Source organism: Lutra lutra, chromosome 14 (genome assembly GCF_902655055.1).
Source record: "Lutra lutra chromosome 14, mLutLut1.2, whole genome shotgun sequence".
NCBI lineage: Eukaryota > Metazoa > Chordata > Mammalia > Carnivora > Mustelidae > Lutra > Lutra lutra.
Genome location: NC_062291.1, coordinates 50779815 through 50796310, shown reverse-complemented (window position 1 = coordinate 50796310; position 16496 = coordinate 50779815). Strand labels below are relative to the sequence as shown.

The 16496-nt window shown below is 40.0% G+C and overlaps 1 protein-coding gene across 1 annotated transcript; it reads left to right on the top strand.

The window, feature by feature from the left end:
* The first annotated feature begins 3386 nt into the window (after positions 1-3386).
* On the top strand, positions 3387-15136 carry ZNF485 (zinc finger protein 485). Its single transcript, XM_047701622.1, has 5 exons — positions 3387-3669; positions 5893-6019; positions 6598-6693; positions 13698-14183; positions 15123-15136. Exons 1-5 carry the CDS (start codon positions 3550-3552, stop codon positions 15134-15136), a joined length of 843 nt encoding a protein of 280 aa, XP_047557578.1. The 5' UTR covers positions 3387-3549.
* The last annotated feature ends 1360 nt before the right edge of the window (positions 15137-16496 follow it).

Below are 16496 nucleotides of genomic sequence, written 5' to 3'. Positions count from 1 at the left end.
GTGATTTCTCTCTGTCAAATAAATAAATAAAATCTTTAAAAAAAAATAAATGGAATCATATTGTATTTTGTGACCATCTTTTATTATTTAGTATTGTTTTCTTTCTTTCTTTTTTTTTTTAAGATTTTACTTATTTATTTGACAGAAAGAGATCACAAGTAGGCAGAGAGGCAGACAGAGAGAGAGGAAGGGAAGAAGGCTCACCAGTGAGCAGAGAACCCCATGCGGGGCTCAATCCCAGGACCCTGGAATCATGACGTGAGCTGAAGGCAGAGGCTTTAAGCCACTGAGCCACCCAGGCGCCCTCTTAGTATTGTTTTCAAAGTTTATCAGTTATGTAGCATATATAAATACTTCATTCCTTTTATTACCAAATATTCCACTGTTTGGATATACCATACTTTTTAGTCCATTTGCCAGTTGATGGACATTTGCGCCTTTCCCACTTTTGACACTTATAAATGACACTGCTATGGACACTTGTGTACAAATTTTTGTGTAGATATATATTTTCATTTCTGTTTGGTAGGTATCTGGGAATTGTATCACTGAGTGATATGGTTACTCCATGTTTAAAGTTTTGAGGAACTGCCAAACTGTTTTCCAAAGTGGCCACACCATTTTATCAACAATGAATAAGGATTCCAGTTCCCCACATTCTGATGGCTTCTTATTTCATTTTTTTTTTAAAGATTTTATTTATTTATTTGACAGAGAGAGATCACAAGTAGACGGAGAGGAAGGCAGAGAGAGAGAGAGAGAGAGAGGGAAGCAGGCTTCTCGCTGAGCAGAGAGCCCGACGTGGGACTCGATCCCAGGACCCTGAGATCATGACCCGAGCCGAAGGCAGCGGCTCAACCCACTGAGCCACCCAGGCGCCCCGGCTTCTTATTTCATTTAAAATAAGAGCCAGTGTCCTTGCAGTGGACTAAATGGACCAATATTGTTTTAGTCAGGGTCTTCCAGAGAAACAGAATGCTAGTATATGAGTAATTAATTAATTAGTTAATTAGTTGGCTTATTTAGTTATAGAGGCTAAGTGCCATGATCTGCCATCTATAAGCTGGAGAACCAGAAAAGCTGGTAGTATAATTCTGTCTGTGTCTGAAGGCCCAAGAGCCAGGGAGCTAATGGCTGAAGGCCTGAGAAGGGATGGGTGGTGTGTGGAGGAAGTCCCAGAATCTGAAGGCCTAAGAACCAGAAGCTCCAATGTCTGAGGACAAGAGAAGATGGATGTCTCAGCTCGGGAAGAAAGAGAGAATTCATGCTTCCTCCACATTTTTGTTCAATTGGCCTCTCAATGGATTGGATGATGCCAGTCCATATTGGTAAAGGTAGATCTTCTTTACTCAGTCTACTGATTCAAATGGTCAATATTTTCTGGAAACACTCTCACAGACACACCCAGAATTAATGTTTTACCAGCTGTCTGGGCATCCCTTAGCCCGATAAACTTGACACAAAACTAATCATGACAAACATGATCTAGCCTTTACCTGTCTTTAGTGTTCTTACCACATTGACCTTTTGTTGTTTCTCAAATAAACCAAGTATACTCTGTAGGGGCTTTGCATCTGCTGTTTTATCAGCCTGAAACAAACTTCCCACAGATACACTCCTCTTTTTGTTACCTCACTTCCTAAAGATTTCTGCATATATGATCTCTTATCAAAGGGGCCAGTCCTTACAGCTCTATATTGAATAAGAATAATCTCACCTCTTTACCTTGATTTTGTTGACTCTCTCTCTTCTAGTTGTCCATTTGAATGTAAGCTCTTTGAGGGGATGGACATTATTTGTTTTGTTCACTGTCATTATAGTGACAACTTTTGAAACTTGCAAAGAAGAGTTTATTCAAGACTTTATTGCATTGCTATATGGAAGAGAGCCTGAACTTAACTCCCAATATAATAGAGACAAGTTGGGATTTATAGCCAACTGACAGGGTGAGGGAGTAATGGAGAATGACTACGAAGAAACTGATTAGGCATGAAGATGGAGGGAGGGCAGAATAGCATTTGGTTAGATATCAAGAGTGGGGGAATTTTTTTTAAAAAAGACTTTATTTATTTGAGATGGAGAGTGAGCATGAGCCCAGGGACAGAGGGGGGTTGGGAAAAGGAGAAGCAGGCTCCCCGGGCTTAATCAACTGAGCCACCCAGGTGCCCAGTTGGGGGAATTCTTGATGAACTGACTTAGTAGGATTCTTCGCTAAAATTGGGCTCATTAGTCCAAAGACAAGGTATTCCAGAAGAGGATTCAGAGGATTCTGACCAAAATTTGGTTAAGGAGGAAGTCCTTGTCAAGTGCTCTGTCCTTGGCATCTAGAATAGTGAGTGGCATTTAGCAGGGCACTGGTTAATCACTGTTAATTTGGTGAATAAATGCCCCATTCTGAGAAATAGTCTTCCAAATAAAAAGTCCTAATTGAACAAAAGGGATATATTTTCCTTCCTAAGCTGTCAAATTTCCTGGAGTTTGTAAGTAGGACTTTTTTTTTCCCCTAGAAAATAGCACGTTTTAAAAAAAATGGATTCAGGGGCGCCTGGGTGGTTCAGTGGGTTAAAGCCTCTGCCTTCGGCTCAGGTCATGATCCTAGGGTCCTGGGATCGAGCCCCACATGGGGCTCTCTGCTTGACAGGGAGCCTGCTTCCTCCTCTCTCTCTGCCTGCCTCTCTGTCTACTTGTGATCTCTGTCTGTCAAATAAATAAATAAAATCTTTAAAAAAAATGGTTTCAATCTTGTTCCATCTTCTATGTCAGCAAATAGGAAGTTTTTAGTGTACCAATCTTGGCTGCACATTAGAATCACGTGGGAGCTTTAAAAAGCCCCCATGCCGGGGCTACCTAGGAGCTAAGGCCCCATTGCTTTTTATTTATTTATTTATTTATTTATTTTTGCTAGGGAGAGGGCACAAGAAGCGGGAGCGGCAGGCAGAGGGAGAAGCAGGATCCCTGGTCAGCAAGGAGCCCCAGGCGGGACTCTATACCTGGACTCGGGGATGGGGATTGTGACCTGAGCGGAAGGCAGCGGGTTAGCCCGTTAAGCCACCCAGGGGTTCCGCCCTGTAGCTTTTTAAAGCTCTTAAAGCTATGCAGACAAAGGTATAAGAAGGAGACTCTGAAAGCCTAGACTGCATCCCAGACTACATTCCCCAGAGGCCCCCGCGGACGCTTCTGTTTCCGGCCCTGCCCGCCTCCGCGAGAGTAGAGCCGGCTCCTGTAAGCTTGTAGGTCTCTGTGGCAAGTACCCTTCCAGGTGGTCGCAGTTCTTCCGCGCCATCGGCCTCGTAGCGCAGACCGCCCACCTTCGTATCCCAGCCCGCCGAGCTTGGTTCTGGAACGCCGTCGCTGGGCTGGGGCACTGAGACCCGGTGCGCCTCTTTTTTTCTCAGGGGGCCGGCCTTGGAAGGAGGTGGCTGAGAAGGTCACGGGGCACATGTGGCCGCGGCCCCACCCCGAGGAGCGGTCCCCTGCCGAGTGAGCGCCCTAATCTGGCGCCTGACCGAAAGTTTAAAGGCTTGCACTAAGGCCCAGGGATTGAGTCACATGGGAGACTTTCCACCCTTGTTGGCGAAGCTGCCTAACTCCCTCACACTCGGAGCTTGGCCTGAAGCTTGCTGCGGGGCCAGACTCCAGGCAGCCGGCCCTGACCTTAACCACCTTCAGGTATTCACTCACCTGAGAGTAGGGAGGAGGAGGACTGGTCTCGTACAGCTTCCAGAAAGTTCTAGCTAGTTTAGGACACGGAGGGACTCGTCATATTTCCTTTCTTCTTTCCCAGATTGGCTTATTGAGGATTCTTTGCCCTTGCCTGGGAGAATAGTTCAGGAGGCAGATGGCCCCAAGACTACCAAGAGTCCAAATCCAGGCAAGTTTGATTTCAACTTTTCCTGAGAAATCGACACCGTTTTCAAGTGAAGTTGGGTTTATGCTTCTTTCCTGGAAGATATACTCTCAGTACATGAACCAAATTAGGTTGCCTGAGCCAATCCTGGACTGGTACAGCTTTACAGAGAAAGGATCCCTCTCCCCACTGTTGCTCTCTCATTTCCTCTCTGCCCATGACAGAGTTGTTCACTAAGCAGATCTTTGCTTCCCATGCTTTCTAGAGTGCTAGAAGCTGAAGAATAATTTTGTACATAAAGTATAGCTCTTGCCCTAGAGGGGTTGCCAACTCACAGAAGAGGAAAAGCACTCATTTATCCTAGAACAGCAGAGGCCGCAGTGTCAGTGAATGATACACATGACACAGTGATGGTAGTGCTCTTGATGTTCAGGGGTCAGAGGAATCCAAAGGGTGGGTGGTGGTGGTGGTGGTAGTAGTAATCCTTTTAGTTCTTCCTGAGGATTAAATGAAGCTTGCATAATTGTAGAAGTTGGGGTGACTAGGGGAAGGCTAAGACATGAGTGAAGCCATTACATCTAAATAGTCCCAGAGAAATTTGAAACATTTGTGGCCTAGAATGCCAGGCTGGAGTTTGCCCTTATCCTGGAGAAAACTGGGTTTTGAAGGATTTTCAGAAGTTGGCAGGGAGGAATACGTATTTGAGTATTGTACAAATTAAGAGTAACAGAAAATTTTAAAAATTAAAGATTACCTGTATTTCTATCACACTAACAGTTCAAATTATTTCATTTGAAACCGTTTTGCATATGTGTTTTTTAGGTTTACCCAATTTTTTTCCCTTTTATTTATTTATTTATTTATTTTTAAAAGATTTTATTTATTTATTTGACAGAGAGAGATCACAAGTAGATGGAGAGGCAGGCAGAGAGAGAGAGGGGGAAGCAGGATCTCTGCCGAGCAGAGAACCCGATGCGGGACTCGATCCCAGGACCTTGAGATCATGACCTGAGCCGAAGGCAGCGGCTTAACCCACTGAGCCACCCAGGCGCCCCTTTTTTTCCCTTTTACTATGTCACAGCCATTTCTTCTAATTTGCCCCATAGTCTGCCATTTTTTATAGCTTCTTTTTATATTGTAGTCAACCAGCCTGGTGACCTTGAACAAATTCTTTCAACTCTTTGAGCCTTACTGTTCTTAGCTATAAAATAGATTTACTTTATGGATAGTATGGTAGAAATTCAGAGATATGATGTATATCCTAGGGCTTAGCATTGTGCCTGGTACATATTAAGTTGCTGTTGCTATATATCTATATAGATATATGTCTATATCTATCTATATATATTATGTAATATATATATATTTATATTATTTATCAGTAAATTCTAGGATAAAGCCAGTTTTACTCTACATATCTTTTGGAGTTTCAGTTCATTTGTTGATTGACAAATCCTTGGACACTTCTGAAATGTGCCAGCCAGTATTTTAGGCTGGTGAGACAGCAGTGACCCAAGTGGTCCCTAACCTCTCGGAGCTCACATTATAGATGATACCGACAATAAATCTGATCCTGCCAGGAAGGGAGAAATCCTGTGAAGAAAGTGAAGTGGTTCATGGGATAGAAGGTGGTAGAGGATGGGAGAAAAGAACTTTCTGATGAAGTGACATTGAAGTAAAGATCTACAAAATGAGGGATGAGCAAATGCCAGGCCTAGAGGAAGGAGCATGATAGGTGCGTTGGAAGAGCAGGAGGAGCCCAGTGTGGTTCAAATGAGGGGCAATGACCTCCTTTTATCCCTGGCTGGATTTTCCAGCTTCTTATCTTCTAATTTGTTGTTCGTGTGTAGCGAGTCTGCTTTCTGAGCCCCCTTGATCCTTTTATTAACCGTGTTCCACTTCCCTCTGCATAAACAATCTGGAATATCAGAAGCTGGCCTTGAACGTGTAGCTTTCCTTTTCCAGTGAGGACTTCCTGGTTCCCTACTTCGTGGTCAAGGGTGTAAACAGTTCCTGGATGCACAGAATTGGGTTTGATTTTTCAGGGATCACTGACATTTGGGGATGTTGCTGTGACCTTTACCCAGTTTGAATGGAAACACCTGGATACCACTCAGCAGACCTTGTATAGGGATGTGATGCTGGAAAACTATGGGAATCTGGTGTCTGTGGGTAAGAGTGTCTTTTTTTTTTTTTTTTTAAGACTTTATTTGAGAGAGAGAGCATGAGCATGTATGCATGTGAGCAAGGGGGAGAGGGGCAGAGGAAGAGGGAGAAGCAGACTCCCCACTGAACAGGGAGCCCCAGGCATCCCAGGACCCCAGGATTATGACCTGAGCTGAAGGCAGATGCTTAATCGACTGAACCACCCAGGTGCCCCGTAAGGATGTCTTTTTAACTCAAAATTGAGTTCCTGGGCAACTGTGGGTTTTCACAAGGTATATAGGTATTTAAAGATCTTAAATAGGAGGTTTTGTTTGTTTTTAGCATGGGCTTTGAGACTGGAGTTAATGCTCATTGTGTCCCTCAGAAAGTCAGAGGCATAGAGTTTAAGATGGCAGCATTGTGGGCAGTCTAGGCCAGTTCTCTAAATTTTTCCATGTTTGTGTCTATAACTACATGATTTGGACATCCTGATACCATAGAGGGTGGTATCCTTCCTGACATGGAGACCTCCGTGAGATTGAGGTCTGGAATAGCTGCTTTTGCTCATAACCACAGTAGCATTCCTTTTCTTTCTCTATAAACAGGGCTTCTCTCTTCCAAACCCAAACTCATCACCCAACTGGAGCAAGGGGCAGAGCCATGGATGGAAGTACAACAGATTCCATCAAATACTTGTTCTGGTGAGTGAGGTGGGAACCATTTCAAGCAGTAGCTGAACACACTGAATGGTGAGGAAGGGTTCTTGGTGAGAAGGCTCATCTTAGAGGGCCCATGTCTGGGCAGCAAGGCTGGGGTACTTGACACAAGTTTCCTCTTTTGAATGTCACTGTCGTATCAAATGACTTGCCGTTTTTTCTCTTCATTTCTATGGAGAGGAGCTCCCTTCTTAAGGGCTTCAGGCCCACGACCTCTTGCTCTGAAATCCTCAGTTTCTTTATGTGTTTTCTCTCCCCATTTTCAGGCACTTGTCAGGCTATACTTTGTTTTTATCTTTTGTCCATTCTCAATTCCTTTCAATTTCTGTCATGATTAACTTAATAAATGACTCTATATCCCTTTCTAGTTTTAATATCCATTATCTCTAATTATATCGTGGCAGTGGCAGATTCCGAGTGTAAGCATAGTTTCCTACTATCAGATAATTACTATTTTTGGCAGACAAACTGATGGGGAAGCATTTTCTTCCCTTGCGGTATTTTTCTCTGTTACCCTTTGCTCTTGACTCTCATTTTTTTTTTTTTTACATATATTCTGCATAAATTTCTGTATGTCACTTTCTTCATGTCATAATTCATTTCAAAATCTTTAAACATGGATGTTTCTTTCACCTAAAATATTTATCCTGCCAATATTCCTTTTTTAAAAAACTCTGTTATTTTGTCTATATCATCCTTAGAGAAACTTTTATAATGGTATTTCATGGAACATACCAAGGATGCACAGTTTGTTTAACCTAGGTTTTTGGTTTTGTTTCGTTTTTTAATGCTTTTCAGTAATTCTTTTTGTTCTTACTACATTTAATGTGTTTTCCCTAAGTTTTTGTGTAGATTCTTTTTTTCAAAAAGATTTTATTTATTCATTTGAGAGAGAGAGAGAGCATGAGCAGGGGGGAAGGGCAGAAGGAGAGGGAGAAGCAGACTCTCTGCTGAGCAGGAGGACTGACTCCGGGCTGATCCCAGGACCGTGAGATCATGACTTGAGCCCAAGGCAGATACTTAACTGACTGAATGACCCAGGCACCACTGTGTAGATTGTTTATAGGGTAACAGTAGTAACCCAGTCTTCCTTCTTTGTTCTTTCTGTTTTGATTTTGGTATTTTTTGATATAAGATGTTTAGAATTTAGATATGTAGTAAAAGCTAGCAGTGTTTCCTTTGACATTTCTTCCATCCATTTGGCAGACTAATAAATCTTTATACAAAGATTCCACAACCATTCCATGTTTCACAGGTTCCCCTCTTTTTTTGCATATTCCACTCTGTTGGTTTTAGAAATGCATATGGTATAAAATTCAGGTGGTTCAAATGGTATGCAGCTTTCTTCACATACCTTTCTTAATCATCTAGTTCCTCTTCCCAGAGGCATCTTTGTATAAATTTCTTGTGGAAATTTCCAAACATAAAGTATGCTTTGCAAGAATATACATGTATTCCTTTTTTTTTTTTTTAGGTACATGGTTGTACACTATTCTGTGTCTTGCTTTTATCATACCTTGGAAATCATTTCACATAGCTACATTGTTTAGAGTGCTGTTTTATTTTTAATGGCTGTATAGTTTTCCATTTTACAGATTATACTGTAACTTATATACTCAGTTTCCTATTGGACATAGTAACTATGAACAATGGTGCAGTGATTATTGATACACATATCAGTTCTCTCAAGTATAAGTAAATCTATAGGATAAATTCTAGAACAAGAATTTATAGGTGAAAGTGTAAGTATATTTTTAAATTGGTGGACAGTACTAGTATCCATACATTTATACTCCTGTTGACAATGTATGATTGTCATACCAGATGCCAATCTGATCATACCTCATCAAGAGTGTCTTACACTTTTTGATAATTGCTAATCTGATAGTTAAAACCTTTTATTTTATTGTAATTTTAATATGCATTTCTCTTATCAGGAGTGTGGTTGAGTGTAGATTTTTTTTAAAGTTTGTTTTATATTGACTTTTTTGTATTGTCAACTATAATGGTAATGATGGATATGCTTCTCTTTTAGTGTTTTTAATGGGATTGTATCTAGAATTCTTCCATTTAACTGGTTATTAGGTTGGGATACATAAATGTTATGTAAAGGAATTATTTAATTTACTTCTTTCATTAAGAAATTATTGTTTTTCAAGTAAGCATGGACATTAGATTTTTTTTTTAAAGATTTTATTTATTTATTTGACAGAGAGAGATCACAAGTAGGCAGAGAGGCAGGCAGAGGGTGGGGGGAAAGCAGGCTCCTTGCCAAGCAGGGAGCCCGATGTGGGCTCGATCCCAGGACCCTGAGATCATGACCTAAGCCGAAGCCAGAGGCTTTAACAACTGAGCCATGTAGGTGCCCCATGGACATTGAATTTTATCAAGTGCCTTTCAGCCTGTGTGAAGATAATATCTTTCTTTTCCCTTTTGATCTGTTAATACGGTAAATTTTACCTTCAATTATCTTAACGACTTTGCATTCTTAATAGAACCATCTTGGTTATGACATCATTACATTATTTTTTAAATATGCTAGTAGATGATTCTGTTTGCTAATCTTTTATGTAAGTTTTTGCATTGATATTTATAAAAAATTTATTTACATTTTTCTTTCTTGTCAGGCCATTTTCATTAGGTCTTGATTTCAGTTTTGTAATCTCTCTCTTTTTTTTTTTTAAAGATTTATATATTTATTTATTTATTAGAGAGAGAGAGAAAGAGAGAGTTCAAAAGTAGGCAGAGAGGCAGACAGAGAGAGGGGGGAAGCAAGCTCCCCACTGAACAGAGAGCCCGATGTGGGGCTTGATCCCAGGACTCTGGAATCATGACCCAAGCCAAAGGCAGAGGCCCAACCCACTGAGCCACCCAGGCGCCCCAGTTTTGTAATACCTCTTAAAAATTTTTTTTGAACCTTTCCTATTTTCATCCTCTGGTATAGTTTAATTCACGCGATGGCTGGTTCCCTGAAAGTTTGGCCGTTGTTTTGTTTTTACTTATTTTTAATGGCAGGTTCAGGGGAGAGGAGTTGGGGAGTAGTTATTTGATGATATTTTTTCTTTTATAGTAGCTTGTCCACGTAGATTTTTGCTCTCTCTCAAAACAGTTTTGGTAATTTATAATGTCCTAAAAATATCCAGTAATTCAAGTTCTCAAATTTGTCTGTATAGTTTTGAACAAAGTACCTTTCTGATTTTTTAAAAATTGTATTTATTTATTTAAGATGGGTTGGGAGGGGACATGCTGAGGGGAGGGGCAGAGGAAGAGGGAGAAGCAGATTCCCTGATGACCAGGAAGACCAACATGGGGCTTGATCCCAGAACCCTGGGATCATGGCCTGAGCTGAAGGTAGACACTTAACTGAGGGAACCACCCAGGTGCCCTGCCTTTTTGAATCTTTTTGATTTTTATTTATTTATTTTTTTAAAGTTTATTTATTTTTTAAAGTAACCTCTATATCCAACGCAGGGCTCAAACTCATGACCCTGAGATCAAGAGTCATGTGTTCTTCCAACTGAGCCAGCCAGGCACCCCTCTGATTCATTTTGTAATATCCTCTACATTTATGGTTACTTTCTTTTTTTTTTTTTTTAAAGATTTTATTTATTTATTTGACAGACAGAGATCACAAGTAGGCAGAGAGGCAGTCAGAGAGAGAGAGAGAGGAGAAAGCAGGCTCCCCGCTGAGCAGAGAGCTCGATACGGGGCTCGATCCCAGGACCCTGGGATCATGACCTGAGCTGAAAGCAGAGGCTTTAACCCACTGAGCCACCCAGGCGCCCCTATGGTTACTTTCTACTGATTTCTTATATTATTTATTTGCCTTTTTAAGATTTATTAACTCTTTTGCTTTTTTAAAGAGCTCTTAGATGTATTTATCTATTATTATATTCCATTTTTTAATATTTAACTCCTTTTCCTTTTATTTATTTTTATTTTTTATTTTTTATTTTTTTTTAAAGATTTTATTTATTTATTTGACAGAGAGAGATCACAAGTAGACGGAGAGGCAGGCAGAGAGAGAGAGAGAGGGAAGCAGGCTTCCCGCCGAGCAGAGAGCCCGATGCGGGACTCCATCCCAGGACCCTGAGATCATGACCCGAGCCGAAGGCAGCGGCCCAACCCACTGAGCCACCCAGGCGCCCCGACTCCTTTTCCTTTTAGTTTTCTTAGGTTTATTTACCTTTTCTAACCTTAATTGTCTACTTAAATTCATTTATTTCCATTCTTGTTTATGTAATATATATATTTAAAGCTTTCAGCTTTTGTTTGTACAGTGTTTTGGTTGTATTCAGTAGATTCTGATATGGTTTTCATGATTATTAGATATTTTGCACTTTGTGTTATGATTACTCTGACAAAGTATTAAGAGACTCATAAGCTAGTCTTCCTTTTTCTTTTTTTAAAGATTTATTTATTTATTTGACAGAGAGAGATCACAAGCAGGCAGAGAGGCAGGCAGAGAGAGAGGAGGAAGCAGGCTCCCTGCCGAGCAGAGAGTCTGATGTGGGGTTCGATCCCAGGACTCTGAGATCATGACCTGAGCCGAAGGCAGCGGCTTAACCCACTGAGCCACCCAGGCGCCCCTTCCTTTTTCTTTCTTAAAGAAAAAAATTTTTAAAAATTTAATACATAATATAGAAAAGTTGATAAAAATATATATATACACAGTCTGAATTAGTATTTTTAAAGCCACTACTATGTAACAAGCACTCACGTCAAGGAAAAGAACATTGGCAACACTACTAAATCACATGTTGATCCCTCCCAATAATTAGCCATCCTCTCTCCACCCCCCCCAAACTAACACTAAAGTTTATTTGACCACTTTAATTCATTGTCCTTGCTGCTGGAACCAAGTTCCCAGGTGATGCTGTTGCTGATGCTATTGGGCTGGGAACCATACTTTGAAAACCATTGCTGGAGTATTTTATTCATTGTATGGCTATTCCATAGCTTATCTCATATATGTGGATGGAAATTTGGGATATTTCCAGCTTTTGCCTGTTAAGAGTTACTATGAACATTCTTATAGGTAGGTTATCTTTTGGTTCATGTGTGGATATGTTTCTTTTGGGTGTATACCTAAGGAGTGGAATTTCTATTTTATGGGATATGCATATATTCGGCTTTAGTAATTAATGTCAAATAGGTTTTCAAAGGTTTGTTCCATTTATATTTCTGCCATCAGTGTGAGAGAGTACTCATTTTTTTGTATCTACCAACACTTGATAATGCTAATCTTTTGAAGTTAGGTATTCTTTGGGTGTATTGTTTATCTCACTGTGGTTTTAATATCCTTATCCATTATATTTAATAAGGATAAGGACATTTTCAAATGTTTATAGGCCATTATATATCATCTTTTATGAAGTATCTATTCAGAGAATCCTTTCTTGATTACATATGCAGTATCACCCTTCTCTCTGTGGTTTGCTTTTCACTATTAATGGTCTTTTGATGAATAGAAGGTCTTAATTTTGATGACCTCTAGTTTATCACTTTCCCTTTCTTGTCAGTGCTTTTTTTGCCCTTTTATTTTTTTATTTTTTTTAAAAGATTTTATTTATTTATTTATTTATTTATTTGACAGACAGAGATCACAAGTAGGCAGAGAGGCAGGCAGAGAGAGAGGGGAAAGCAGGCTCCCTGCTGAGCAGACAGCCCGATGCGGGGCTTGATCCCAGGACTCTGGGATCACTACCCAAGCCGAAGGCAGAGGCCCAACCCACGGAGCCACCCAGGCACCCCTTTGTGTCCTTTTAAATAAATCTTTCATTTCTCCATGTTGATGAGAACATTCTATTGTGTTAACTCCTAGAAGTTTTACTGTTTGTCTTTTACTTTTAGATTTATCATCCTCTTAGAATTGATTTTTGAGCATGGCAAGAGGTAGGGGTTTATGCTTAACCAACCCCCATACCTCACAAGTGCCAGTGTTCTCTCCTTTTCCTCACTGCTCTGCAAGCTACCTTTGTCATAGAACAAGTGTCCATATGCTTCTCTTTCTCTTCATATGACTAATTTGCCTCCACCTACCTTTACAATCAGTATCTTAAAAATTTTCTCTGGTTTAACCATTACACATTAAATGTGTATCCCATCAAAGGCCATTTGAAGGATCTGGACTGTTTCTCACCAGCCTTCCTTTTCAACTTGAGTTTTCCTAAAAAAAAAAAGTCTTAGCTCTAGTATCTGATGTATGGAATCTCTCCCCAGGCTAATAAATACAAATAGTAAAAGATATAAATATAGATATGTATGTATGTATATAAGAAAAAATTCATTCAGTAAAAGAATTGATCAGTGACTGTTTTATCATAAATTTGGCTCCATTAGTTTTTCAGAATCATCTTACCTATTTTCTCTTGGGTAATAGGTGTGTACTTTGTAAAAAAAAAAAAAAAGTCGCAATTTGGTGTGTTGTTTTTAAGATACGTTAAAAAACAGATTACCGTAAAATTTTTTGTTCTTGAGAACTGTTTTTGTTCCTTAAATATTTTGTCTGTTTTTTTTTCTCTGAGACATTAAATATTGGTTCTCTGTTAAATCCTCAGAGAAATGTTATTCTTAAGTTTTTGGAGACATTAAAGTGTTCTCAAATGTACCACCCTATAGCTATATTACCCAGCAATCATGGTTTGCTTTGGGATATTTGATTTTCTCTCCAAGTATGTATTTATTCTCACATTCTCATCTATTTTTCAGGGTATGTGTTTTCTATATGACCTTCCTAACCTGCCAACTTCTTAGATGCTCCTTGCATTATTTAAATACAATATTTATTATATAACTTCCTTCCACTTCTTTATACTCTTACTTTTATCTTTAGTCTTGCCATCTTTTCTTAGCAAGAATCACCAGTGGGATGAATTAATTTTACATAACCCTTAATTGTGTAAAATAGAACATTATTTTTATGCTGTGCAGCTCTCACTTTCAGTATTTCAATATAGCGAATGTTTGAATTAAAACAATTTTTTCAGTCCAGGAGTACTGCTTTGAAACAAAGATGTCCACCCTAAAGCAACATACTTCTGAAGGATCTGATCTGGGAGAGCAAACAAGAAGTGATGTGATGGAAAGAGGCCTGGACTGGGAGGGCAGAATTTCCACAGAGAAGGCACATTATAAATGTGAGGAATGTGGGAAAGTCTTCAAATATAATTCCTCCCTTATTAGCCACCAGAGAAATCATACTGGTGAGAAACCCCATAAATGTAATGAATGTGGGATCGCCTTTATGAGCAGTTCTTCTTTTTTAAATCATTATAAAATTCATACAGAGAAGCAGCCTTATAGATGTACTGAGTGTGGGAAATTCCTTAAGAAGCACTCAACATTTGTTAATCATCAGAAAATTCATTCTAGAGAGAAACCTCATAAATGTAATGAATGTGGAAAAGCTTTTGGAAAGAACTCTATCCTTTTACGTCATCAGAGAATTCATACTGGTCAGAAACCCTACAAATGTAATGTTGTCTCCAGTGTTGTTCTTATCAAGATTGTCTTGACTATTTGGGGTCTTTTGTGGTTCCATACAGTTTTTAGGATTGTCTATTTCTTTTTTTTTCTTTCTTTCTTTTTTTTTTTTTTTTTTAAGATTTCATTTATTTGAGAGAGAGAGAGAGATAGTGAGAGACAGCACAAGCAGAGGGGAGAGGGAGCAGCAGACTCTGCTGAGCCAGGAGCTTGATGTGGGGCTTGATCCCAGGACCGTGGGATTACGACCTGAGCTGAAGGCAGACACTTAAACTATGGAGCCACCCAGGTGCCCCAGGATTGTCTGTTTCTGTGAAAAATGCCATTGGAGTTTAGACAGGGATTTCATTGAATATGTAGATTGCTTTGAGTAGTGCGGACAGTTTTTTTTTTTTAAGATTTTATTTATTTATTCATGAGAGAGAGAGGGCAGAGGCAGAGGGAGAAGCAGGCTTGATGCAGGACTTGATCCCAGGACCCTGCAATCATGACCTGAGCTGAAGGCAGACACTTAACTGACTGAGCCACTCAGGCGCCCTTAGTGTGGACATTTTAACAATATTAATTTTTCCATCCATGAGCACAGAATATCTTTTATTTGTCTTACTCAATTTCTTTCATCAATGTCTTATAGTTTTTAGTGTACAGGTTTTCTCCACCTCTTTTGTTAAATTTATTTCTAGATATTTTATTCTTTTTGGTGCAATTGTAAGTCAGATTGTTTTCTCAATTTCTCTTTCTGATTGTTATTGGTGTACAGAAATGCAACAGGTTTTGTATATTTATTTATTTTCTATGCTTGACTGAATTCATTGACTAGTTTTAACTGTGTAAGGGCCTATTTAGCCATAGTGGCTCCACCTTGATTGAACAGCCATTTTGTTGTTTATGCAGTAAAACTTAAACTGACTCTGCCCCCACCCCCCCAGGGGAACTTACTTAAAAGCAAGTCAAGGAAACCAGTAAAATTTGGGCTCTGATAACAGAGCCCAAATACAAGGGCTGGTCAAGTCAGGTGGAGATAACAGCCCAAATGCAGGGATGAGTTGGGCCAGGTGGAGACAGTCAATCAGTAGGGCACACATGCTGTCTCCCTAGCTACCAAGGAGTGTGGGCCTTGCCTTTTGGGTGCCAATTCTGACCAAGGTGATAGGCTAGTTCAAATAGCTACTATGGGGTGAATTGTAATTCAATTGGCCACCCCTGTGTGACCTAGCATGACTGTGCAGCTTTCTCTGTGTGTTATAATCTCATTTGCCACCTGTGTGTGGCTTGGCTCAACCACATGGCCTTTGCTCTATAAAAGTTAGTCTGTAAGGCAGGCCTCTCTGTAAGAGGCGGCACAGAACTGTCGGTTTGATTCTCGGTGCTTGGCACGAAATAAAGCTTTGCTTGACCTTCGCTTTGTATCAGTCTCACTCCTTTGATTATGGACCTAACAACTGGTGTTTGGTGATGTCTTTGGGTTTTCTTTTCCTTTTTCAGAGAGAGAGCATGCATATGGGGGGACAGTCAGGAGGGAATCTTAAGTAGGCTCCATGCCTAAAGTAGAGTCCAATGCAGGACTGGATCTCACAACCCTGAGATCACAACCTGAGCCTCAATCAAGAGTCATATGTTTAACTGACTGAGCCACCCAGGCGCCCCTGGGTTTTCTTTTTTTTTTTTTTTAAAGATTTTATTTATTCATTTGACAGAGAGAGATCACAAGCAGGCAGAGAGTTAGGCAGAGAGAGAGGAGGAAGCAGGCTCCCTGCTGAGCAGAGAGCCCGATGCGGGACTTGACCCCAGGACCCTGAGATCACGACCGGAGCCGAAGGCAGCGGCTTAACCCACTGAGCCACCCAGGCGCCCCTACCCCTGGGTTTTCTATATATAAGATCATGTCATCTGCAAATAGTGACAGTTTTGCTTCTTCCTTTCTAATTTGAAATAAAATGCCTTTTATTTGTCTTGCCTAATTGCTCTGGCTATGATTTTCATTATTATGTTGAATAGAAGTGGGGAGAGTGGGCATCCTTTCTTGTTTCTAATCTTAGAGGAAAAGCTTTCAGCTTTTTACTCTTGAGTATGATGTTAGCTGTGGATTTGTCACATATGGTCTTTATTATGTTGAGAGTTTTTATTATGAACAGATGTTGAATTTTGTCAAATGTTTTTCTGAATCTGTTGAGATGATCATTGGATTTTTATCTTTCATTTGGCTGATGTGGTATATCACATCGATTAATTCATGGATGTTGAGACATCCTTGCATCCCTGGAATAAATCCCCTCAGACATGGTGTATGATCTTTTATTTTT